The sequence below is a fragment of the Polypterus senegalus genome, chromosome 17, assembly GCF_016835505.1.
Source record: "Polypterus senegalus isolate Bchr_013 chromosome 17, ASM1683550v1, whole genome shotgun sequence".
Taxonomy (NCBI): Eukaryota; Metazoa; Chordata; class Cladistia; order Polypteriformes; family Polypteridae; genus Polypterus; species Polypterus senegalus.
In genome coordinates, this window is record NC_053170.1 from 44,720,354 (window position 1) to 44,746,230 (window position 25,877).

Here is a 25,877-nt window from a genome sequence, read left to right on the forward strand (position 1 = left end):
CAAATCAGTCCTGCTGTATTTTATAATATGCAATACACACCATGCTGTATACAAGCTGATCGGCACCATATCACTTTTTTCATATTATGCAAAAGTCATGGGCACTAGTAAATATTGTAATACATTGCAGGGACAGATAGTGTGTCCATTTTACCAAGATCACATAGACTTACATTTATTTTTTCCTGATGACCATAGGCTTCACAAACCATACACATTCTCAGCCTGCTGACATCAGCTTAATTTATTTTTAAATTTTGTTATTTGGTATTACCATTATTTTGAAATTAATTAAGAATATACTTAAACAAATACACACATTTAAATATACTGCATTTTCTATGTGCATATTTCTTGCTGTTTTTGTCTTTATTTAATGTTATTTTGTGCTGTAACTATTCTTGTAAATGCATACAGCATTCTGAACTTATTAATAAGTTTTCTATCTGAAAAAAGTTAAAGACATACATGTTATGTTAATGGATTCCTCTGCAGTTGCATGGTGTGCTCCAACGTGCCCTGCATTGAACCAAAGCTCTATTCATTTTGTTTCTGTGTGCATTTACTACTAACAGTACGGGCTCCAGCTCAACAAGAGTATGCATTGAAATAAGCGGGTTCAGAAAAGAATTTGACCGACATTGGGTGTTTCTTTAAAAGTTGAGTATCCAACCAGCGAACATTGCAATTAGGTTCCAGCCTCTTTGGGCCACATGTTTTGGGCCTGCACCAAATTAACATCATTCTGGACCAAAATCTTTAAATGCCTTTCAGACAGCCTTGGTGTCGCAATCCCTCCTAATCACTAACTGCTATGTTTGGGGTACTCCCAGATGGGCTTAAAGTGGAGAAGGACAAACAAACAAACTGTAATTGCTTTTACTACACGATTGGCACATAGACTTATCTTGCTCACTTGGAAGAATCCTAACTCACCTATTCTAAGTCGGTGGGTAACTGATGTTATATATTATCTAAAATTTGAAATTAATCAAATTCTTACTTTGAGGATATGTACAAAACTTGGCAGGATCTAATCAATAACATTTTAGAATAAGCACTTAAATTGAGGAAGCAGATTCTCTCCGCTCTTTTTCTTTATTCCATTTATTTTTACTCATGTATTTATTTACATATTTTTACTTTTGTTAAAGTTTTGCTCACCTAGCCTGGCTGTCTTTCTCGTGGGTGGGGGTTGATTCATTTTGAACCTAGTTTGTTAAACTTGACTTGCTTGTATGGATTGTTGTTTCATTCAAATAAAATGTTACAAAACAAAAACAAGTTGAGTATTGACAGTTTTAAAGGGCCTTATTTAAAATAACCATATGGGAATATTACAGAGCACATTTTCAGGTTATATTAACTTTTATTCAGAAGTGTATGGGAATAATACCTGAATCAATTAAAAAACTTTTTAGAAGCAGCATGACTTGTAAATGTTACAGTATTTCAATCTTTAAATATATATTTTTAGTAAGTAATTTTCTAACCCATGTAGTCCAGAATAGGGTCGGGGGGTAGGGTTTTAGAGGTTTTTGGGAGGCTGAAGCCCATCTATGCCAGCAGGCAGGAACAAACCTTGGACAGTCCATTGCAGGGTTTACACACACCCCCCCGACCTCACACTAGGAACAGTTTAGTGTCGCGAGTCCACCTAACCTGCGTGTCTTTGGACAGTGGGAGGAAACGCATGCAGGCATTGGGGAGAACATGCAAACTCCATACATGTAGTATCTGGGACATGAACCTTTGGTCTCCTTACTGTGAGGAAGCAGCTCTACCACTGCACTGCCATGCTGCCCTATATTTTATGTTTTGAAGTGTTCATTTTAAACAAAACATTACAAAAAAATTAGTTGCAGTGATTTATGTTTTAAAAATGGTTTATATAATTATCCATATAAAGTTACATTTCAGAGCCATAGCATTTAGTTGTGTAACTTGATTTTTGAATGCTTTGTGACTAAAATGGTCATTCTTTTAAAGGCAACTACAGCTCAGTTAAATAAAGTATTAAGGCAAGAAGGAAGAGTGTGGATGGTGTGATCATTTAGTTTAATTTGGGTAGGTAGTATTTAACAAAGTCCTGGTAATTTATTCAGTCATTAGTAAATGTGCTAATTTCATGTCTTACAGTTACTGCAATGCTTTATTTATTTATTGACTCAAAACATCATGGCATTTATGTTATGTAGAATGCCCAGTGGGGGCTGGGAGGTCTTATGGCTTTGGAACTCCTGCAGATTTTGTGGGTTTTTTTTTTACCCAACACTCTGGAGTTTTTTTTTTCTGTCCTCCCAGCCATCAGACTTGACTTTATTCTTTGTTACTTAGTATTGGCTAATCTTATTTTTATATTTTTCTTTTTTCTTTCTTTATCTTGTAAAGCACTTTGAGCTACATAATGTGCTATATAAATAAATGTTGTTGTTGGTATGTGTTTCTGAAGAAAGATTTTGTTTTCTTATATAGGGTGGAGAGCCTGATTTGGGCACAGTATCCAAAATGGTTCTAAATGATTGGCAAAGAGGTAGAATTCCTTACTTTGTTAAGCCACCGAATGCTGAGATGGAACTGGAGGTATGTTTTCTTTCTGTAGTAAAGATGTAGATTTTCAATACACCCTTAACCATTTGATGTGTGTGTGTATACTGTATATACACTGCCTGGCCAAAAAAAATTCGCCACCTGGATTTAACTAAGCAAATAGGTATGAGCCTCCTATTGGATAATTACTGCATTGGCGATTATCTTTCAGCTGGCAACACGTTATTTAACCCAAACTGGTGCAATGAGTTGCTTCTCATTTCTTAAACAACCATGTCGAAAGACCCATCTCGTGGTTGTGGAAAAGATGTTAGTCTGTTTGAGAAGGGTCAAATCATTGGCATGCATCAAGCAGAGAAAACGTCTAAGGAGATTGCAGAAACTACTAAAATTGGGTTAAGAACTGTCCAACGCATTATTAAAAACTGGAAGGATAGTGGGGACCCATTGTCTTCGAGGATGAAATGTGACCGGAAAAAAATCCTGAATGATCGTGATTGGCGATCACTTAAACGTTTGGTGAAATCAAATCGAAGAAAAACAACAGTAGAACTCAGGTCTATGTTTAATAGTGAAAGTAAGAGCATTTCCCCACGCACATTGTGAAGGAAACTCAAGGGATTGGGACTGAACAGCTGTGTAGCCGTAAGAAAACCACTAATCAGTGAGGCAAACCGGAAAAAAAGGCTTCAGTTTGCTAGGGAGCATAAAGATTGGACTCTGGAGCAGTGGAAGAAGGTCATGTGGTGTGATGAGTCCAGATTTACCCTGTTCCAGAGTGATGGGCGCATCAGGGTAAGAAGAGAGGCAGATGAAGTGATGCACCCATCATGCCTAGTGCCTACTGTAGAAGCCTGTGGGGGCAGTGCTATGATCTGGGGGTTGCTGCAGTTGGTCAGGTCTAGGTTCAGCAACAGTATGTGCTCCAAGAATGAGGTCAGCTGACTACCTGAATATACTGAATGACCAGGTTATTCCATCAATGGATTTTTTCTTCCCTGATGGCACAGGCGTATTCCAAGATGACAATGCCAGGATTCATCGGGCTGAAATTGTGGAACAGTGGTTCAGGGAGCATGAGACATCATTTTCACACATGGATTGGCCACCACAGAGTCCAGACCTTAACCCCATTGAGATTCTTTGGGATGTGCTAGAGAAGGCATTGCGCAGCGGTCAGACTCTACCATCATCAATGCAAGATCTTGGTAAAAAATGAATGTAACACTGGATGGAACTAAATCTTGTGACATTGCAGAAGCTTATCGAAACAATGCCACAGCAAATGTGTGCTGTAATCAAAGCTAAAGGCGGTCCAACAAAATATTAGAGTGTGTGACCTTTTTTTATGGTGGTGACTTTTTGTTTGGCCAGGCAGTGTATATGCCAGCTAAATGACTATGTGGAAAAAAGTCAAGCACGTGCCAATGACAGACTGAGAAGGATAGAAACTGTTTTTATTTCTTAAGTAATTGAATTGGTAATGTAATCATTATAAGTTACAGACTAAACAAGGTAGCATTGAAAAATTTAAAAGAATTCAAAAGATGTTGCTGTGCTTAAATACAATTAAATAGAAATGTACACCTTATTGTATAAAACAATGGATAGAAATAAGGACTGAACAGTGTTAGTATCTGTTTTAGAATGGTGTGATTCTATGGCAAGAAATAATAATTTTTTAGCAATAAACAAATTTTGATGATATGTAAGTTGAGCTGATCATTATTCTTCTGCATATGTTTTTGTATATGAAACATAAACAAGATCAACAAAAAAGGGGATGCAGGCAGGGCATGCACCATGATACCACTGACTTGCAGTTGGACACTCTACAATCTACAACAGTAGAAGCCTGCCACTAAGATAGTCCTGTCCAACTATGAAACTTTGACAGTTTTGGTTTTGTTTTTTTCTTGTTAAATAAAAGTAAATAGAAGTTTACAAAAATATGTTTTTGGTGGGTCTGGAATTTTGAGATTAACTCAGTCACAGGACATTTGGAAAAATGGTTTTCACTACTTGATCAATCAGGTACATGTAGATAACTTGTATAAAATACATGTATGCGCATATGCAGAGTAAATTCAGAAAGTGTTCATTCCAGTTCACTTTCTGTGCATGTTATCATCTTGTAGAGTTAGCTTTAAATGGATATACAGGTGCCGGTCATAAAATTAGAATATCATGACAAAGTTGTTTTATTTCAGTATCCACTCAAAAAGTGAAACTTGTATATTAGATTCATTCATTACACACAGACGGATGTATTTCAAATGTTTATTTCTTTTAATTTTGATGATTATAGCTGACAACTAATGAAAGTCCCAAATTCAGTATCTCGGAAAATTAGAATATTATGAAAATGTTCAATATTGAAGACACCTAGTGCCACACTCTAATCAGCTAATTAACTCCAAACACCTGCAAAAGCCTTTAAATGGTCTCTCAGTCTAGTTCTGTAGGCTACACAATCATGGGGAAGACTGCTGACTTGACAGTTGTCCAAAAGACGACCATTGACACCTTGCACAAGGAGGGCAAGACACAAAAGGTCATTGCTAAAGAGGCTGGCTGTTCACAGAGCTCTGTGTCCAAGCACATTAATAGAGAGGCGAAGGGAAGGACAAGATGTGTTAGAAAAAAGTGTACAAGCAATAGGGATAACCGCTTGTACCCTGGAGAGGATTGTGAAACAAAATCCATTCCAAACTGTAGGAGAGATTCACAAAGAGATTGCAGCTGGAGTCAGTGCTTCAAGAACCACCACACACAGACATATGCAAGACATGGGTTCAGCTGTCGCATTCCTTGTGTCAAGCCACTCTTGAACAAGAGACCGCGTCAGAAGCATCTCGACTGGACTGCTGCTGAGTGGTCCAAAGTTATGTTCTCTGATGAAAGTAAATTTTGCATTTCCTGTGGAAATCAAGGTCCCAGAGTCTGGAGGAAGAGAGGAGAGGCACAGAATCCACGTTGCTTGAGGTCCAGTGTAAAGTTTCCACAGTCAATGTGATGGTTTGGGGTGCCATGTCAGCTGCTGGTGTTGGTCCATTGTGTTTTCTGAGGTCCAAGGTCAATGCAGCCGTCTACCAGGAAGTTTTAGAGCACTTCATGCTTCCTTGCTGCTGACAAACTTTTTGGAGATGCAGATTTCATTTTCCAACAGGACCTGGCACCTGCACAAAGTGCCAAAACTACCAGTGCCTGGTTTAAGGGCCATGGTATCTCTGTTCTTGATTGGCCAGCAAACTCGCCTGACCTTAACCCCATAGAAAATCTTTGGGGTATCGTGAAGAGGAAGATGCAATACGCCAGACCCAACAATTCAGAAGAGCTGAAGGCCACTATCAGAGCAACATGGGCTCTCATAACACCTGAGCAGTGCCACAGACTGATCGACTCCATGCTACGCCGCATTGCTGCAGTAATCCAGGCCAAAGGAGCCCCAACTAAATATTGAGTGCTGTACATGCTCATACTTTTCATGTTCATACCTTTCAGTTGCCCAACATTTCTAAAAATCCTTTTTTTGCATTGGTCTTAATTGATATTCTGAGATACTGAATTTGGGACTTTCATTAGTTGTCAGTTATAATCATAAAAATTAAAAGAAATAACCATTTTAAATACATCTGTCTGTGTGTAATGAATAAATCTAATATACAAGTTTCACTGTTTGAATGGAATTACTGAAATAAATCCACTTTGTCATGATATTCTAATTTTATGACCGGCACCTGTATTTCCAGTTTTTTCTTATCAATCTACACTTAATAACCCATGATGACAAAGTAAAAGCAGGCAGTCTCTCATTTCTACAAGTACTCTGACCCTTTGCTGTGGCACTCCAACTAGTGGTAAGGTGCATCCTGTTTGTTTTAATTTTCCTTGAAATGAGTCTAGAACTTGACTGGCGTCAGAACAGTGGTCAAAATAAGCAAGTGTCACTTTCAGCTGTGAAGAGTTGAAGCTGCAGATTTGACATCTCGTGTGGTAATAAGAAAGGCGTTGCTGAAATAACGAATTGTTTTAGAACACCCTAATTTTTTTCAGCTATTATTGAAATTTATGCAGTTTTAAAGTCCCAATGTTTGCTAAAATTAAAGTATTGAAGACTTGCTTACTTTGACCTTTGCCAAGTTGGACCTGAAGCTGTTGTCCTGTGAGGTACCCATTACTCATCTCTTGTGATTCAGTTGTAGATTCCTTCTGATTGTGTAGGAAGCTGTGCTTTCTAAAACCTTGTCTTTCTTAGCAGTCTCTCTAAAGTAAAGACCAGTACTTTTAAGGGTCTTTTTTAGTTCATTTCATTTTTATCTCCATCATGATAGCACTATACAGTGCAATATTGTCCAAATAAAACTTCATAGGGTGCAGCAGTATAGTTTGTCTTTATAAAAGCAGTATTGGAACAGAGTTTGTAAGTAATCATTCAAGGATGGCGAGACATGTAGAAATCGTTTGCATCAAATTTCAAGGCTTCATTAACTTCAGTTGCTGCAGAAAAGATGTACGTTGTTGACCCATTATCCCTGAGAAAGGCCTTTTTTGTGTAACTCTGAAAATTTATTTTTCAGTTTTTGGTAACCTAAGCTTTTTTTAACCTCTGTCAGTTTACTGCTTATCTTTGTACCATTTCAAGTCCAGCGAAAAAACCTGAACTGTTTACATTGCAATTAAAACTGGAAAATGAGGGTGTCTGAAAACTTTTAACTGACAGCCTTTTCTACCACTTCCCTCTCTTTTCTTCTTTTCTGCCATCTTTATAAACTGTATTTTAGTTTCTAAATGTATTGATTTACATTTTCTTCACATACTGGCTTATTATTGATTGCCATATAAAAATTTTAGTTTAACTGTAATGTGCATAAAAGGACTATGCACTCATTAACAACAACTTTGTTTTCTACAGCACACACAATAACACTGTAACTGTTTTGTGTATGAAAGTTGCACAATGACGACACTAGCAGACGAGGCATTTGAATCTGCCTCCTGGCATATTTTATGCTAACTTCATTATAAAGGAGCTTCATTCTCAAAAAATGTGTTACCTGAGGTATTACTGTATATACATATACTGTATACTTGGTATGACAGTATTTCCTTGTAGTAACTAACCTTGTAGTGATCATTTCAATTTTAGTATGTGTTTTTTGTGACCGTTTTCTCATTTTATTTTAGCCTCAGCCATCCACAAATGTGGAACAAGCCACTTCTGACAAAAGTGTCAGTCTTATTGAAGAGAAAACGGAAACAGATTTGACAGACTGTGCCAAAACACAACCAAATGCACAGATTCTCAAGATCATGTCACAAGTTCATCAGAAGTTTGGTAAAATTAATGTAACATCCGAATTTGCAGATGAAGACCTGGTGCCGGTGGATTTGTCATCTGATTCTGAATTGGATGTGGATTCAGAGGAGGAGCAGGAATCTGAAGAGGACACACTTGAAACTAAAGAGAAAGATGGAATCCCAGAGAATTCAACCGAACAGACATCAAACATGGAGAGTGAGGAAAGAAAGGGCAGTTCTAAAGAAGTTATTCGTGAACTAAATGAAAAAATTAATAAATACAAGAAGTTTCTAGATCGGGCAAAAGCCAAAAGATTTTCAGCTATTAGGTAATTATTAGTTGTCTCTTCTGTTATTTGTTATTGCTAATAAACATCATTTTCTTTCTGCTTTTCCTGATGAATCTCTTGGTAGCTAATCAGGCTTCTCTATTCCCCCTTCATATTCCTCCGCATCTTCCAGTAGGATATCCAGAATCCCTGCCATGTGTCTTGGGTCTTACTCCCAGTGATCCATGTTGTGTATGCCCATCACAGTAGGCGCCCAGCTGGTGTCCCAACTACATGCTCATGGCACCTCAACTGGCAGCTCTTCATGTGGAGTAGCAGTGGCTTTACTGAGGGGCCTTTGCCAAATAAACAACTATTTTGTCTCAGAAATTTGTGTTGTGTTTTTAAATGACTAGTTAATTATTAGAATTATATTTGTCTGTGAATAATTAATGCTACTCTTTTGATGATTTTATCTATCTTTTCCCTTTAGGATACCTAAATCACTGACTGAAAAAGTATTCAAAAAGACAGAACTGAAACAGGAATCAAAGTTAGAAATGAAAGGTAATAATAGATTATTTAAAAGGCTGTCTGACAAATAAATGAGTATGTTTTGTTAAGCTGCAACTCTTTGGTATGTCTGTTCATATTTTTGACATTGATGTTGTCTTTATTATTGCTTCTAAAAAGTAAATTGTATTTATCAATAACTGCTAATTGGGATACAGATAACATAAGTTACTAGGAGCAAGTCAAGAAAACATAAATCACATATGTGGCTGAGGATCTTGGAAGTAAAGCATTGAAATTCAAAGGTTTCTAGAGGCCCTTCAGTGTACGCTGAAAAATAGTGCACCCGTTGTGTGGTTGTCTGGTCAAATGTAACTGCCTTATTCTGCAGACTGATGATGCCCTCCTACGAGAAACATGATGGAGGACTGCAACATATGTACTGTTGCTTTATAATGCAGAATAAAATGTGTTTGTGTGAGCTGTCTTCTTTGAATGTTTGATGAGTATTTTGCTCAGCTTTGAATGTGTTCATTCCATTCATAGCTACTTGATTTTTGACCTTATTAAAATGAAATGACTTTTTTTTTTTTTTTACAAAAATACAGGAATGAAAAGAAAGGCTGAGGAGCATCCTGAAGAAAACCAAAGGAAACTAACATCAAAAGAGGTCAGTTTATAAGAAAGAGACTAGAGGAATGGTTTGGCTTTTTGCAATGTTGAAAACAATGAAAACATTAATGGCTGGCACAGTGGTGGTGCTGCTGCCTTGCAGTAAGGAGACTAGGGTTCGTGTCCGGAGCCTTTAAGGGAGCGAGCATGTTCTCCCTGTGTCTGTAAGGGATTCCTCCCATTGTATAAAGATACACAGGTTAGGTGAATCAGTAACGCTAATAAGGCCTTGGTTGGTGTGTGTGGGTGTTCATGTTTGCCCAGCAATGGACTGGCACCCTGTCCGGGGTTTGTTCCTGCTTTATGCCCCATGCTAGCTGGGATAGGCTCCAGCTTCACCATGACCCTGGCCTGGTTTAAGCGAGTTAGAAACTGACTTGACAAGAAAACGTTAATATTATTGCTTTCTTTTATACATTACAGAAAAGAAGAATTGAAAGGATGCAGCGTTCAAAGAAGGTGGGAGTTAGATATTACGAAACGCATAATGTAAAAAATAAAAATAAAAACAAAAATAAAAAGAAGCGATCAGACTCTGAAGGACAGAAGGCGAAAAAGTTTAAGCATAAGGCATAGAAGGACTCAAAAGTATTTTATGTAAAATTTGTACAATAAAAACACCAAAATATGTAATGTGATATACTTTTATTATAAAATGGCTATGATTTTAATCTACTTTACTGACTACATGCTGTTTTGCATTGTGAAGCAAGCGAATTGGCTGTAACAAGGAGTTCACTAAACCGCAGCATTAAAGAAGTACATTTTGAAGTGTTTGGGTTCTTCCTACTTCTTTGGAGCAATAATACCTTCCAGCTGTGCCTGCAAAATAAAACAAATGTACAAAAATATAGTAACCAAAAAAAAAGCTTTATCAAGTATCAAATGAATCTGCCCAATGGAAATGGAAATGTCATTGTTTCACAATAAATGTATATTTTTAGTTATTCAGTTTGTCAAAAAAAGATTGTTTAGCTCCTCTTAGGGAGACTTTTGTTTTCAAATATGAATAAAATCATTACATTCATAATCCATGTGGTTCAGTACAGGTTTAAAAGTGGGTATCTATGAAAGGAGAATTTATGGCCCAGTGGACAGTACTCTTTGTACATCATGGTTTCTCTGAAACAGTTTAACGTTGTGTTTTGTATGTTTTCATGCAACTACACCTTTCACACACCAGTTTGTAAAAGAGTTTTAATTACTGTGAGCTGATTTTCTGAGGACACTCTGTGTTCATGTGTTTTATTCTACTTACGTTTTAAGTAATACCATCATCTATAACTTTGGTTCACTTTGCACAAGGTCCGAGTACATGGCCGTTCTCTTTCAAAGCTAAGTTAGGTTTGATGTTCAGACACTGCAGTATTAGGTACACTTCACACGCCATTTGCCTACCTTAAGCTGCTGATTAGTTCGCTTGAGAAACTGAAGCTCCTCATTGTGCTTCTTCTCTTCAACCTGCCTTCGCTCAGCCTCTCGCTTTTCAATGGCATCGCATTTTGCTTTCTGTTCATTTAGTTGCCTTTCCAAATCCCTCTTCTCATCTTCCAAATCTGATATCTTGGATAGTAACAGTAAATTTTACATTATTTTCTTCAACAGTACCATGCATTGTGCTTTGCTTAATAACATGTGGAGTGCTGTCTTCATAAACTAGTGAGTGGCTCAATAGCTCCACCTTATGTTAACAACGAAAATCAATTTTCTGTGTTTGCTATTACATATAGAAAACCGTGCACAAGGGCTAAATTGGAATTTGATGACTTAAAAATATCCTGCATGTACATTTTTTTTATTTATTTAAAAGCTGCTGCTTTGCTTCATTACCCTTTTCTCCATATCTGATTTTCCTTGTTCGGCCTGCAGGGCCTTTCTCATCCCAAATGCCACACTGCTTTCATAAAGGGTTTGGTATGCAGCAATGGTCATACGGATCTCATCACGAACTCTCAGTAGCAGCAGTCCCCTCTCAGCACAATTTATAGTGACCTGTCTGATGAGCTCATCTGTAATACAATAACAGGAAATAAGAATTTATTACCATTAATGAAAACCACCCCTCACCATTACCCGTACATCATGTAGTTAGTTATTTAAAAGAAATCTTACCATTGGCATGTCAGCAGAAACAAAGAAATAAGATGGCATAAAACATTAAACAACCGAATGTGTTATGGAGACAAAGATCTTTTTATTAGACAGGGTGAACAAAGGTAGTTTTACCGTTGTTTCTATGGGAAAAGACATGCAGGTTATGAATATTACAATAGCTTTATTAACTCAAAAGAGTGCACGTGGATAAAATCTCAAAAGTGAACAAATTGCTGGCCTTCATTATTACATTTCTTGTATTCCACTTTCTACAGTCAAGCACATTTTAATAATGCAATAGTAAATAATAATACAAGAATAAATTCTATGTTTCACATACTCCAAACTGTAAACCTACTTTTGTCCACCTTTGTATATATTTCAAAGCCGCTCCCTTCATCTATTGGAGATATGAGGAACGCAGTCTTTCTGCAGTGTACGTCAGTGTGCAGCACTCGCTGTTGGATTCACAAAACATTTTCTTATGGGACAAGCTGCCAAGTCCAGAAGGTTAATTCCCTAACACAACGTCTGCCAAACAGCCACCTCATCATTAAGTTTCAGTGTGTGCACTTGGCCAATGTAAGTTCCCCTGCCACGAATGCAGAAAGAGGACATTAAAAGACTTCCTGTAAATGCTTTATGTGATTATTTTAACAATTTATTCTGTGTAAACCTTTGCAGAACACATTTAGAAAATAAAGGTGAACCCGTTATACCAGGACCTTTAATTGATTTTTTTTTTTTTTGCATGTACTATATATGTATTACATAACGGTATTGCAGTATAGTAGTGGAAATGATGATGGAGACTAAATTAATTAAGTAAATTCATACAGCGTTCATGGGAAAGGCTCTTTTGGATCCATGAAATGGCGCACAATATTAATCACTTTGCCCAATCTGATTTGATATTATGTGTTGTGGAAAATCAGCATATTAGGTAATGAGCCACAGTGATCCATGAGAAGTCTTCTACCTTTTACAAGGAGAAAATCTAATAAATACTTATAAAATGTCTATGACTTGCATAACGGGAGCTCCATGAAATGGATTTTCATGGCTGAGCAGCTGCACACAAACCTAAGACCACGATGAGCATTGTCAAGTGTCGGCTATAATGGTGTAAAGCACACCAGCACTGGTGAGCAGTGGAAATGTGTTCTCTCGAGTGCCTCACTACCTAATAGCGTGATGAACGAATCTGGGTTTGGTGGGTGCCAGGTGGATGCTACCATCCAGAATGCACAATGCCTAATGTAAAGTTTGATGGAGGCATTATAGAAATGCATTTCCTGTTTGCAATGTGCACTGAGTTTTCCATTAGTATCCATTTTAGCAATAAATACATGGATTTAACACATCTTGAGCATACGACTGGATAACTGATTAGGATTATGCCACACGAACATGAAATTACCCTGCTCAAAAAAAATTACGGGAACACTTACTTATCACAGTCTAGCACAAAGTCAATGGAGCTTCTGGGATATCAGTCTGTCCAGTTAGGAAGCATAAGGGATTGTGAATCAACTTCATCTGCTCTCCTTATCCTTCCTGACTGATTCTTCTGTAGTTGTGTGTTTTGCTAGTGTCCTTGTCACTACTGGTAGCATGAGGTGATATCTACAGCCAATTTAGGTTGCCCAGCTCCTCCAGGATGGCACATCCATACATGCCATCGCAAGAAGGTTTGCTGTGTCTCCCAACATGGAGCATGGAGCAGATACCAGGAGATGGGCCGTCACACAAGGAGAGCTAGACAGTGCCATAGAAGGGTATTAACCCAGCAGAAAGACTGGTATCTGCTCCTTTGTGTCAGGAGGAGCACTGCCAGAGCCCTACAAAATGACCTCCAGCTGGCTACCGGTGTGCAGGTTTATGACCAAACTGTCAGGAGAAGACTCCATGAGGGCTTAATGCCCTCTGGTGTGACCTGTGCTCACAGCTCATCACTGTGCAGCTCAAATTTCATTTGGCAGAGAATACATAATTAGTATCATTGCCATTGGCACCCCATTTTCTTCACAGATGAGAGCAGGTTCACACTGAGCACATGTGACAGATGTGAAAGAGTCCGGCGATGCCATGGTGAACATTATGCAGCCTGCAACATTATCCAGCATGACTGGTTTGGTAGTGGGTCAGTGATGGTCTAGGGAGGCATAACTTGGAGGCTCACACAGACCTCCATGTACTAGGCAACAGTACCCTGACTACTCTTAGGTACCAGGATGAAATCCTCGGAACAATTCTCAGACCATGCACTGGTGCAGTGGGCCCTGGGTTCCACCTGGTGCAGGACATTGCCCAGCCTCATGATGCCAATGACTGGCCCAAATGTTCCTCAAACCTGAATCAATTTGATAACCTCTGGGACATTATGTACCGGTACATCCAAGACCACCAAGTAGTGCCCCAGACAGTCCCGGAGCTCGCTGATGCCTTGATCCATGTCTGGGAGATCCTCATCAGCCATCTCATCAGGAGCACACCCAGATATTGTCGGGAGTGCATACAGGCACGTGGGGGCCATGAGAAGCTGTGATGAAATTCACGCATGTTGGATCAGCCTGTGATTTTCATTTTTGACTTTGATTTTCAGTGTGATGTTGAATCAGTCCTCAATGGGTTGGTGATTTTGGTTTCCATTGACCATTGTTGCATCACTTTGTTTTCAACAAATTACACAGTATTTACTCAGTAAAGATTTTCCACTTGAATATACAGTATTTTGTTTATCGTGTGTTAAAGCGTTCCCTTAATTTTTTTGAGCCGTGTATTTTCCATTTCCCTGATCATTTGCCATTGGACAGCATTAGACGCTATTGACTTTCGTTATATCATAAACTTTTATTCTCTCCATGCTTCATGAGAACACAAGATTAAAGAATTTCTTGACCATCACTACAAACTACATATAAAAATATCCTTCTTGGGTGGAGTTTTCTTTTACCACATGCAAATAACAAAGTAACTAACAATGGCTCTGCTAATTAAATAAAATATAGTGCTGTTTGTGTTCATCATAAAAGCAATTAGAGGTGGCACAGTGGTTAGAGACTCGGCTTCACGGCTCCAGGGACTTGCTTGATTTTCGATTTTATGAGTCTATCAGTAACATCTCATGCAGGGTCAGTTCCAATATGCAAAATCCTGCCAGGATAGATGGTAGATTATGTTTTTGCGAATAAAGAGAAGTAAATTTATGCATTTATTTCTAGTAGAACAGACTACTGCAAATCTATATTCACACGTTGTTCAAAATCTTCTGCTTACAGTATAGCTTTCAATGAATTGAAAATGCTGCTGCAAGAATTCTTACTAGAACTAGGAAGTATGGCCATATTTCTCTGTTCCTAAGTCTTCACACTGGTGTCCAGTTAATATTAGAATCAATTAAAAGATGCTATTTTACATGAAGTTTTAAGTACGCTGGGCCCTACTTATTTATCTTAACCTACCAACACGTTCAAGATCGATTTCAAGATGTCAGTCTACTAAACTACTTCCAATATGACTCGGAGTCCTGCCACGTGCAAAAGTTCGCTGATGACACTGCTATTGTGGGCTACATCAGGAGTGGGCAGGAGGAGGAGTACAGAAAGCTAATCAAAGACTTTGTTAAATGGTGCGACTCAAACCACTTACACCTTAACACCAGCAAGACCAAGGAGCTGGTGGTGGATTTTAGGAGGCCCAGGCCCCTCATGGACCCTGTGATCATCAGAGGTGACTGTGTGCAGAGGGTGCAGACCTATAAATATCTGGGAGTGCAGCTGGATGACAAATTGGACTGGACTGCCAATACTGATGCTCTATGTAAGAAAGCTCAGAGCAGAATATACTTTCTGAGAAGGTTGGCATCCTTCAACATCTGCAGTAAGATGCTACAGATGTTCTACCAGACGGTTGTGGCGAGTGCCTTCTTCTACATGGTGGTGTGCTGGAGTGGCAGCATAAAGATGAAAGACGCCTCACGCCTGGACAAACTTGTTAAGAAGGCAGGCTCTATTGTAGGAGTAAAGTTGGACAGTTTAACATCTGTGGCAGAGCGACGGGCACTAAGCAAACTCCTGTCAATCATGAAGAATCCACTGCATCCACTGAACAGTGTCAGAGCAGACTATACTTTCTGAGAAGGTTGGCATCCTTCAACATCTGCAGTAAGATGCTACAGATGTTCTACCAGACGGTTGTGGCGAGTGCCCTCTTCTACGTGGTGGTGTGCTGGGGTGGCAGCATAAAGATGAAAGACGCCTCACGCCTAGACAAACTTGTTAAGAAGGCAGGCTCTATTGTAGGAGTAAAGTTGGACAGTTTAACATCTGTGGCAGAGTGACGGGCACTAAGCAAACTCCTGTCAATCATGAAGAATCCACTGCATCCACTTAACAGGATCATCTCCAGACAGAGGAGTAGCTTCAGTGACAGACTTTTGTCACTGTCCTGCTCCACTGACAGACTGAGGAGATCATTCCTCCCCCACACTATGCGACTCTTCAATTCCACCCGGGGGAGTAAATGCTAACATTAATTTTATTTTAATTTTTTCATTTTATTACTATTTAATTTAATATTGTTTCTTTGTATCAGTATACTGCTGCTGGATTATGTGAATTTCCCCTTGGGATTAATAAAGTATCTATCTATCTATCTATCTATCTATCTATCTATCTATCTATCTATCTATCTATCTATCTATCTATCTATCTATCTATCTATCTATCTATCTATCTATCTATCTATCTATCTATCTAAACATTCCAAGGATTAAAAAAGTAACAGTGAGAGGTTAAGCCTTAAGAACATGTCATATTAGACAACTTTACCATCCATTTTTAGTTTCATAATCTAATAGAGTCAGAGGCAGTTAGCTGTGTGCCCCTCTGAAGGCAGACACCTAATGTGAAGCCCACAGAGACTCACTCTGCTAAGTTTAAACTCACTCGAGTAAAGATGTTGTCTTTCGTTTGTAGGGGTAGGGTCTGTGTGCATGAACGCTCATCCAGAAGTACAATGCATATAATGCAGTGACAAGAAATAAGGAATGTGGGTGTTTGGACCTCACAAACAGAAGAGAAGCTGGACTGTCTCATGTCTTGTGTTTTAGGTACCACGCCAGAAAGAAAGAAAGTTAAAAAATTGCAGATGAACTTGTTGTACCTGTTAACACTTCATACAGCACCAGTTCCATCAGGCATTATACTATTAGCTGTCAGAAAAAGGGTCATGCACAATTGTCATCACACAGTCACTAAATTTAACATACCCAGTGATTTTCAGTCTCATAACCTGACATGGTCAGACAACAAGATCAGCGACAACAAGATCAGCAAAAAAACGGTCAGCAAATCTGACATATCCTACAACTAGAAGTCATGTAATGTGACATCGGCTTTAAGGCTACAGATGCCCAAAGCTGTTTTTTTTTGTATCATTGACATAACATCTACCTGAGCATTTAACTCCAGGCTGACAACTTGCTACCCCAGTCTAGTACAGACCTGCTGATTAGCTGTTCATATTGCAGTGCAGTTTGTTAGTGACGTATACACACATACAAGTGCAATAATCATCCTAAATTGTTTCTGATCTATCTTCATTCTGTTCCTCTTCTTGGTGATATTATTATATTTCAAGATTTTAGGAGCCTTGGAATTCAAGGATGATATGATATTGTAGAGTGCTCAGAAGGAAGTGGCTGGCCCGCTGACCTAGGCTACCAGAGCTGTGACTTTGACTGTCACTTTTTCTGTCAACCGCCACAGAGGTTTATTTTCTCGAGGAGTGCTACTGGCTGGATATTTTGTTTTCCTCTTCTCTGTTGTATAATGGACATGTTCTGCTACTGTTGTCATTTTTTTTTATGTTAATCAGATTGAAATTGCTCTGCTTTACAGTGTGTTTGACCCACTTTGTGTATTTGTCTATATCACTGAAGTATACTTTAACTATTTCTGCAATCTCATTGTATCTGTAATCTCATGAAAACGCAGTGAGCCTGTATTCGGTGAAGACCACTGAACAAAATGAAGTGGAACTAAATAAACTTTGGGCCTCCACAACCCTGTGTTTGAATTTGCAGGCTCAAATAAAAAAAAATTAATGAATGGATAAATCAACCATTTATATTAAAAGGTTAGCCTGAGATAAATTACTTATCAATAGCACCTGATGACTCTTTCGATACACTAACACAATGTCTTACTGGTATTTCTGAATGGATGAATAGTAATTTTCTCAAACTAAATAAAGAGAAAACTGAAATTTTAGTAATTGGCAATAATGGATTCAATGAGGTTATCAGAAATAAACTTGATGCATTAGGATTAAAAGTTAAGACGGAAGTAAAAAACTTAGGGGTGACTGTTGACTGTAATCTGAATTTTAAATCGCATATTCATCAGACCACTAGGACAGCATTTTTTCACTTAAGAAACATAGCTAAAGTTAGACCTCTTATATCATTGAAAGATGCGGAGAAATTAATTCACGTGTTTGTTTTCAGTCGACTAGATTACTGTAACGCACTCCTCTCAGGACTACCCAAAAAAGACATAAATCATTTGCAACGAGTGCAGAATGCAGCTGCTAGAATCCTAACTGGGAAAAGAAAATCCAAACACATTTCTCCAGTTTTGATGTCACTACACTGGTTGCCTGTGTCATTCAGGATTGACTTTAAAATACTGCTTATGGTTTATAAATCCTTAAATAATCTCGCTCCATCTTATATATCGGAATATCTGACACGTTATATTCCAAATCATAACCTCAGATCCTCAAATGAGTGTCTCCTTAGAATTCCAAAAGCTAAACTTAAAAGAAGTGGTGAGGCGGCCTTCTGCTGTTATGCACCCAAAATCTGGAATAGCCTGCCAATAGGAATTCGCCAGGCTGATACAGTAGAGCACTTTAAAACACTGCTGAAAACACATTACTTTAACATGGCCTTTTTATAACTTCACTTTAACTTAATACTGATACTCTGTATGTTCAATTCATCATAATAACTATTCATGGTGGCTCTAAAATCCATACTGACCCCTACTCTCTCTTCTGTTTCTTTTTCCGGTTTCTTTGTGGTGGCGGCCTGCGCCACCACCACCTACTCAAAGCATCATGATGCACCAACATTGATGGACTGAAAGCCAGAAGTCTACGTGACCATCATCATCAAGTCCTTCCATGAAAACCCTAAATACAAAGAGGACTGTTTCATTTATGTTAGGTAGATTGCCCAGAGGGGACTGGGCGGTCTCTTGGTCTGGAATCCCTGCAGATTTTATTTTTTTTCTCCAGCTTTTGAAGGTTTTTTGTTTTGTTTTTTCTGTCCACCCTGGCCATCGGACCTTACTTATTCTATGTTAATTAATTTTGACTTATGTTTATTTTTTTACTGTGTCTTCTAATTTTGTATTCTTCATTTTGTAAAGCACTTTGAGCTACATTTTTTTGTATGAAAATGTGCTATATAAATAAATGTTGATTGATTGATAAAGAGGTAATAATTCACTCTTTCTGACAAAATGTTTTTTCCAAGGCGGCATGGTGGCGCAGTGGTAGTGCTGCTGCCTTGCAGTAAAGAGACCTGGGTTCACTTCCCAGGTCCTCTCTGCATGGAGGTTGCATGTTCTCCCCGTGTCTGCGTGGGTTTCCTCCTATAGTCCAAAGACATGCAGGTTAGGTGCATTGGCGATCCTAAATTATCCTAAGTGTGTGTGTGTGTGCCCTGCCCAGGGTTTGTTCCTGTTTTGCGCCCTGCGTTGGCTGGGATTGACACCAGCAGACCCCCGTGACCCTGTGTTAGGATATAATGGGTTAGACAAAGACTAACTGACTGTTTTTTCCAAGCTGTGTACTTGAAAAAGAGACAGAGCAAGAGCAGGAATAAGCCATGCAATCAAATGACACATCCCATTATGTTATTTTTTGGATTGGTTTTAAATGGTTTTCACATTTCCTTAAGCTCCATTAGTTACATTTTGTATCAGAATATTGTTTTTAAAGGTTGTAGAGCCAATTTTGGCATCAATTTTCACACTGGAAATTGTTTTTTAATAGTCAGTGCCTAAAGTGGGAACACATAAGTGTTGGTACTCTCAGGTTTTGTCAGCTCTGCAAATTTTACACAATTTCTTAATCAAGTGTAGTTTCTAGTCTAATGATATATGTATATTGGACTGGTGAAATGGGACGGGTTGGTGTATGTCCCCTTTCGCGTTTCATTCTCAATTATAATCATACATTAGGTCTCTACATGGGGTTCTCTTTAGAGTTTAATTCTCAATGATAATCTTATATTTGATCGGACAGCCGAGTGTGGTGGGGGTTTGGGGGTTTCCCCCTTGAAGGTCAGAGTAGGAGATATCCAATACACAATTGCTTACTGACTGTACACTGCAGCGCAAAATGAAGTACTGTAGGTACACCATACCACTAAATTCCATCCCACTTGAAGCCCTGATGGTAGTTGGACATTTTTTTTGTCTTTGGTTTTTTGGGTGTTACTCTTTTGACTGTCACTTACTATGCTGTTATTATGCAATAGCCTTTGGAGGTGTGTGGTGCTGACATATCGCTGCAACAGGGTTAAAGGACAACACCACCCACTTTTTGAAGATAGATCTAAAGAAATTGCTGTTTTTACTCACTATTAGTGCTTTAGATCATTTTTCTGCATTGACTTTAATTTTCGGTTTAGTGTTTAGAAGGGACAAAAGATGGACACATTCCCATTTGCAACCTTTAGGCATGTGTGTTTTTGATGTCTCTCCTCCCGATCACCTTCATTATTCAAAATGTTTCCTTTGGCAGACATAACAAATCAATGGTAAGAAGTCAGTTGAGTGAAAAACCTGCAGCCATTGTGTCTCCCAAAGATGGTTCAACTGTGCTTATTACATTCACATTGGTTTCTTCCAAGTGCTGCAGTTTCCCCCAACAGTTCAAAAAACATGCTGGCATTTTAATTGGCACTTCTCTGATTGTGTGCTGGTCCCATCTTACCTGAGACTCTGTCTTGTGCCTACTGTTTCTTGAACAGGCTGTGAAATCCATTCCACCTACTTATGGGACTATGAAAGTTTAAATTTAGATTGAAGAAAATGACCACAAATATTGCCCAGGATATACCAGGTACTGCATCTAAATCTGGACAGCTGAGCCTACACTGATCTGAGGAAATGTCATAATTGGAGTTAATACTTCCTAAAATGAATATAGCTTATATTTTTTTATATTTCTAGTATATCTGATAAGTGATTGACATAAAAATTAGTCTGTTGTGTAAAATGTTTGTCTCCTACGGGACAAGACCCTTTCCTCATTTTATTCTTAGTAATGTTGACGTACTGTAATGAGTGTATAGAATTGCCAGCTTACCAAAACACTGTGAGTAGAGCTCTCTGCGGACTGGACAGATCCCTGTTTCCCGGGCTTGTCTTTGTTGTAGTTTCAGATCTAACTGTTCTTGTAGGTGGACCACATCCATGCGGGTACAGGGAGTGCTTGAAACTTGCTGTACCCACAGCTGATTGTTTTCTGTCCATTCTCTACAAGGATGAAAGCAAAGACAATGCTTACTAATCACAATTCTGCATCCACATGAACAAGAAATAGAATTACAATACAGCTATTGAGTTATTGAGAACAGTTACAGCTTTTGAAGATTGTGAAAGGTGTATTAACTGTGGTAAAAACAATTTAGGTCTTGCATTAAAAGCAAAATCCATAAACTAATGAATTGCCCTGTATATAGAAGATTGGTCCTGAAGATGTGAAGATTAGGCTGACTGAGGTGTTTCAACTGACCCAGAAAGAGTGTGAGTGTGAGACCAGCTCCTGTGCTGGGCTGGAGTCTCATTCTTGACTGTCTTCTGGCTTATGTCTAATGGTATATAAACATACAGTGTATCCAGAACGCATTCAGACCTCTTCACTTCCTGCATACTTTATTGTGTTATAGATTTAATTTTCAATCGACATATTTCCAATGTATGCTCATCAATCCACACTCAAACATCCACAATGATAAAGTGAATACATGCTTTCAGAAAGGCTTGCAAATTTATTAAAACTCAAAAACTGAAATCTCTCATTCATACAGTACTTTGTAGAAGCCCCTTTGGCAGCAATTACAGCTTTGAGTCTTCTTGGGTATGACTCTCCAAGATTTGCACACCTAAATGTGGCCAGTTTGTCCTATTCTTCCAGACAGATCCTCTCATGCTTCATTAGATTGGATGGGAAGTGTCTGTACACTGCCATGTTCAGCTCTCTCTACAGTTGTCCTATACAGCTTAAGTCTGGGCATTGGCGGTACACTCAAAAACTGTCAGAGACTTGTCCTGAAGCCACCCCAGTGTTGTCTTGGCTGTATGCTTTGAGTTTTATCATGCTGAAATGTGAACATTCACTCCTGTCTGAGGTCATGGGCACTCTGGAACAGGTTTTCTTCTCAGGCCTCTCTGTAATTGGTTGCGTTCATCCTTCTGTCAATTCTGACCCCATAGCATGATGCTGCTACAACCACTCATCACCACTGGGATGATATTAGGCATGTGATGGGCAGTGTCTGGTCTTTGACAGATATACTGTAGTACTTGGAATTTTGCCCAGAGAGGTTCAGTTTTTGTCTAAGCAGATCAGAGAATTTTTTTCTCGAGCTCTCATAGTCTCCAAGCAGGAGTTGGCCACTGTCACGAACTGTGCTGTTGAGATGGTAATTCTTCTGACAGGTTTTCACATCTGAGCAGAGAGCTTCAGAAGCTCTGGTACAGTGATCATTGGGTTGTTGGTCACCTCCCTGACCAAGGGCCTTCTTCCCTGGCTACTCAGTTTGGCTGGACAGCCAACCCTAGGAAGAGTCCTTGTGATTCCAGACTTGTTCTGTTTAATAATTATTTAGGCCACTGTGCTCCTATAACTTGGCCCTGAATTATGCCTCACGACTATTTGATCACAGAGGTCTACAGAGAGTTCCTTGTACTTTGTGGCTTGTTTTTTGTTGTGACATGCAATGTTAATTGTGGGATCTCACATACAAAGGTGTGTGCCTATCTAAACAATGACTAATCAACTCAGTTTTCCATAGGTGGACTCTAATCACATACTGTACATATTTCAAAGATAAATAAAGCAGACAGGATGCACCTGACCACAACAAGGAATACCACAGAAAACCATCTGTGATTACGTACAGAAATGAGAGAGTTCAGGGTTTGTTTTTAATGCATTTGCAAACCTCTCTGAAAACATGTTTTCATTTTGTCATTATAGGTCACTGAGTATAGACTGAGGGGAAAAATGTAATAATTGTCCATTTAAAATTAAATTTACCACATAATAAAGCGTGCAGAAAGTGAAAAGGTCTGAGTACTTTTTGAATCCACTGTAGGCACTTCTTTCAGTGACACAAAAATAGGGTGGTTCTCTACATGGTTGGATGGGATTGTCCTTAAAGAGTTATGAGTTGTAAAGCACTTGAGATGCAGTTCACTGGAGAAGGGAGCTGTACAAATTTAGTGTTGCCTCTTTGTGATAAGGACAACACAGTGGCACAGCAGGTATTGCTGCTGTTTCAGTGATTGAGCGTCCTGGCATAGAATCTTTTGCTTTGCTCAGTCATTGTCTGGAGTTTGCATGTTCTCCAAATGTGCACTTGGGGCTGTCTCTGGATACTTTGGATTTTGCGCCAAGTCTGCAAGATGCAAGATTTAGCTCAAAATTATAAACTGATCTCATTTAAGTTAGTGGGTGTTTGAGTGTGCCCTGTGATGGTCTGGCATACTGTCTTGCTTAGTTCCTGTACATCTGTGGCTACTTGTGACCATGAATAGTGTTAATTATGACAGAAAGTGTTATTTTGTGACAGTGTTAAAAAGTAAAGAAGGCTATAGCATTCACACTAATGGAAATAATTACACTTTAACCACTTTTTAAAAATAAATATGTAAAAACATTAATGCGTTCATTTCTAGATACATTTATTCTAATGCATTGTATCACAATTAAAATATTTTCAGCTACAAAATCCAGTCTTGGACGGTAAGCTTTTACACAATGGTTAGTCTGCTCAAACAACGTTAGTGCACATACCTTGGTGGCAAAATGGCATTGAGGATTTCTTCTGTTTGCTTGTTAACATCCAGTGAAGGTGACTTGGATTTGGGAGGAGGTGGCACTGGGCCAGTTATCACTACTTGCTGCGGACTCACTTTCAATGACCGGGCCTACACAGAAAAGAAAGGTATAGTCTTTTCAAAAACAGATTGCTAGGTCTTAACAATATATGTTTTACCCTTGCACTATGCTGTTTCTTCACCATGACAGAACAAACCTGAGCTGAAAGTTTAAGAATTACACTAACAATACTGACTCTATATTTAGGTCCAGAACACTTCTTTAATGATCACATTTACTTACTTTCAATTCCTGAAAGATCTGCTCAGATTTTGACATAAAGCCATGAAACACAATGTGAATTCACTTTCTTTCAAAGTTGAGGAGCAATTCTTTGTTAGTTTTAGGCATTACCTGTTATCATGTCAAGTTATGTTTAAATATTGATGTTTCAGGTAAACTTTAGGCACAACGTTTTACATATATACTTAGAATTAAGTGGAAAAAATAATAAAATTTATAAACTGTGATTAAAAACAAGAAAAATAACAACTTCCTGGCCATAACGACCACAAGTCAGATTAACAGAATACTGTATAAAGAGAATGAAGTAGGCGACTGACAACAGATTGGACTGCTCCTACCGATTCACATAACTCTGCTTGAGAGTCCCGGTTAAGTCTGGGTTTTTTTTTTTTTCTTTAAACCTATACTTGTCAAATATTGTTTCTTGTGTTTTAGGCAGTCGGTGTTTTCAATTGTACATCGGCCTCCACCAGTACACTGTAAAGATTTCAAAAACTAGGATACGTCGTGAATGCAATCGACCTCGCCACTCCGACTCCCGTTTTATTTATTACCTTTGGCGATTTTTTCTCTGTATTCCTAGTGACCAGCACCGGATTATCATATTTAAGTAATGATTCTGCGGGCGGAATCATGTCTGTTGAGACGAGCCAACTCCAGCTTTCACAGGACTTCCTAAACTTTTTTCCGTCAGTCTTCTGCAGGCAGCCGGAGCACGCCAAAGCACAGCAGCGAAGCGTTGTTTGCGATTCCTATGGCAACTGTAGTTAGGGGCGTGTATAGTGGCCACTGCGGCGAATCGTGTTCGTCGATCACTTTTTCTCTTGAAACTGTACGCGCTCGATTGATTTTTTTTTTTTTTTGCTTTGACAATAATAGTTTACCAAATCGTTGTAATCAAAAATTGTTCTGAAACAAATATATCTCGGAAAACGTTATACACATTTATATATAAAAGTAAATATACTGATGTAAAATATCAACATATACAACATAAAAATATAAATTATATGCGTATCTGTTTTGAGAGCGTGGTTTAGAATTCGTTACCTCATTTAGTGATAAAGTAAGGCATATATGTGTGAGAAAAGAGGACATAGTGATCATGACTGTAACTTTCCAAACATTGTTTGGGAACCCCCCGACCGAAAAATCAAAAGAGAAAACTGTAGTAGTAGGGTATTGTACCGTTTTAGCCATAATGGATGCAATGAGAACTCAGTCAAAATGACACCCTTTATTGGCTAACTGAGCAAATTACAATATGCAAGCTTTGGAGGCAGTTTAGGCCCCTTATTCAGGCAATTTGTAATCAAGTTTATAAGTTGCCTGAAGAAGGTGCTTAAGCTGCTTTGAAAGCTTGGATATTGTAATCTGTGCCGTTAGCCAATAAAAAGTGTAATTCATCAAAAGAGAAAGCTGAAATGGTGCTGATGGCAAAGCCTGTTTTCAAACCCAACCCGTTATAATGCCTGTCTGGATCTCAACCAATAAAGACAGTAATAAAAACAGAAGATATTGATACTTTATTACAACATTATAACATTTTTAAATTATCTTTGAAAACACACAAAGGTATACCATAACAAAGACATATACTTTGAAGAAAGCAAATGAGGATGAGGAAGAATCTTGAAAACATAGAATGCGAAAGTGAAAACTCTGCAACTATAAATGATAGTTAGCATCACTTCAGAGATTTTCTGATCCAGACTCAAAATAAGTTTATCCCTAAAACCAATAAAATACAATGACTACATAATTTAAATAATTCTGACTTAGAGGAATACCAGACACTACACCAAGAGATCAAAAAAAAATTCAAAAGAGTAATTGATAGTGAAGACACAACAAACAGCAAGCAATTTTTTAAGTATCGTATCGTGAAAAGACAATAAAAGTGAATGTTAGGACCCTCTGAGACACAAAAGGAAAATCATTGAAAATGAAAATGAAATTGCAAACCATCAAAACAAATATTTCACAAAAATATTTGTAAAGGAAGAAACAAATGGGAGGTCCCTTGCAGAAGTAAACACAAACCCT

At 38.4% G+C, this 25,877-nt stretch overlaps 2 protein-coding genes across 2 annotated transcripts in view; one reads left to right on the forward strand and one right to left on the reverse strand.

Moving 5' to 3' along the window:
• gnl2 (guanine nucleotide binding protein-like 2 (nucleolar)) overlaps window positions 1–10,081 on the forward strand; it is a 24,536-nt gene extending 14,455 nt beyond the window's left edge. The window contains exons 12-16 of the mRNA XM_039739777.1: window positions 2,476–2,583; window positions 7,738–8,180; window positions 8,614–8,687; window positions 9,242–9,303; window positions 9,729–10,081. Of these exons, the coding sequence (XP_039595711.1) occupies window positions 2,476–2,583; window positions 7,738–8,180; window positions 8,614–8,687; window positions 9,242–9,303; window positions 9,729–9,881 (840 nt within the window). The 3' untranslated portion in view covers window positions 9,882–10,081. The remainder of the gene's footprint in view (window positions 1–2,475; window positions 2,584–7,737; window positions 8,181–8,613; window positions 8,688–9,241; window positions 9,304–9,728) is intronic.
• Window positions 10,035–24,567, reverse strand: dnali1 (dynein, axonemal, light intermediate chain 1). The gene is made up of 6 exons (XM_039739778.1): window positions 24,386–24,567; window positions 23,502–23,635; window positions 20,787–20,956; window positions 11,136–11,314; window positions 10,704–10,868; window positions 10,035–10,127 (listed from the first exon to the last, which is right to left on the reverse strand). The coding sequence occupies exons 1-6, from the start codon at window positions 24,464–24,466 to the stop codon at window positions 10,092–10,094; spliced, it is 765 nt and encodes a 254-aa protein (XP_039595712.1). The 5' UTR covers window positions 24,467–24,567; the 3' UTR covers window positions 10,035–10,091.
• Between the last annotated feature and the right edge of the window lie 1,310 nt (window positions 24,568–25,877).

Excerpts from the sequence above, each read along its gene's own strand:
- dnali1 (XM_039739778.1), bottom strand. The coding sequence starts at position 24,466 with ATGATTCCGCCCGCAGAATCATTACTTAAATATGATAATCCGGTGCTG. Across the intron at positions 11,315-20,786 it reads GCTCTACTCACAGTGTTTTG|ATGAGCTCATCAGACAGGTC; the intron begins GTAAGCTGGCAA and ends ATTGTATTACAG. Across the intron at positions 10,869-11,135 it reads AATCAGATATGGAGAAAAGG|ATATCAGATTTGGAAGATGA; the intron begins GTAATGAAGCAA and ends TTACTATCCAAG.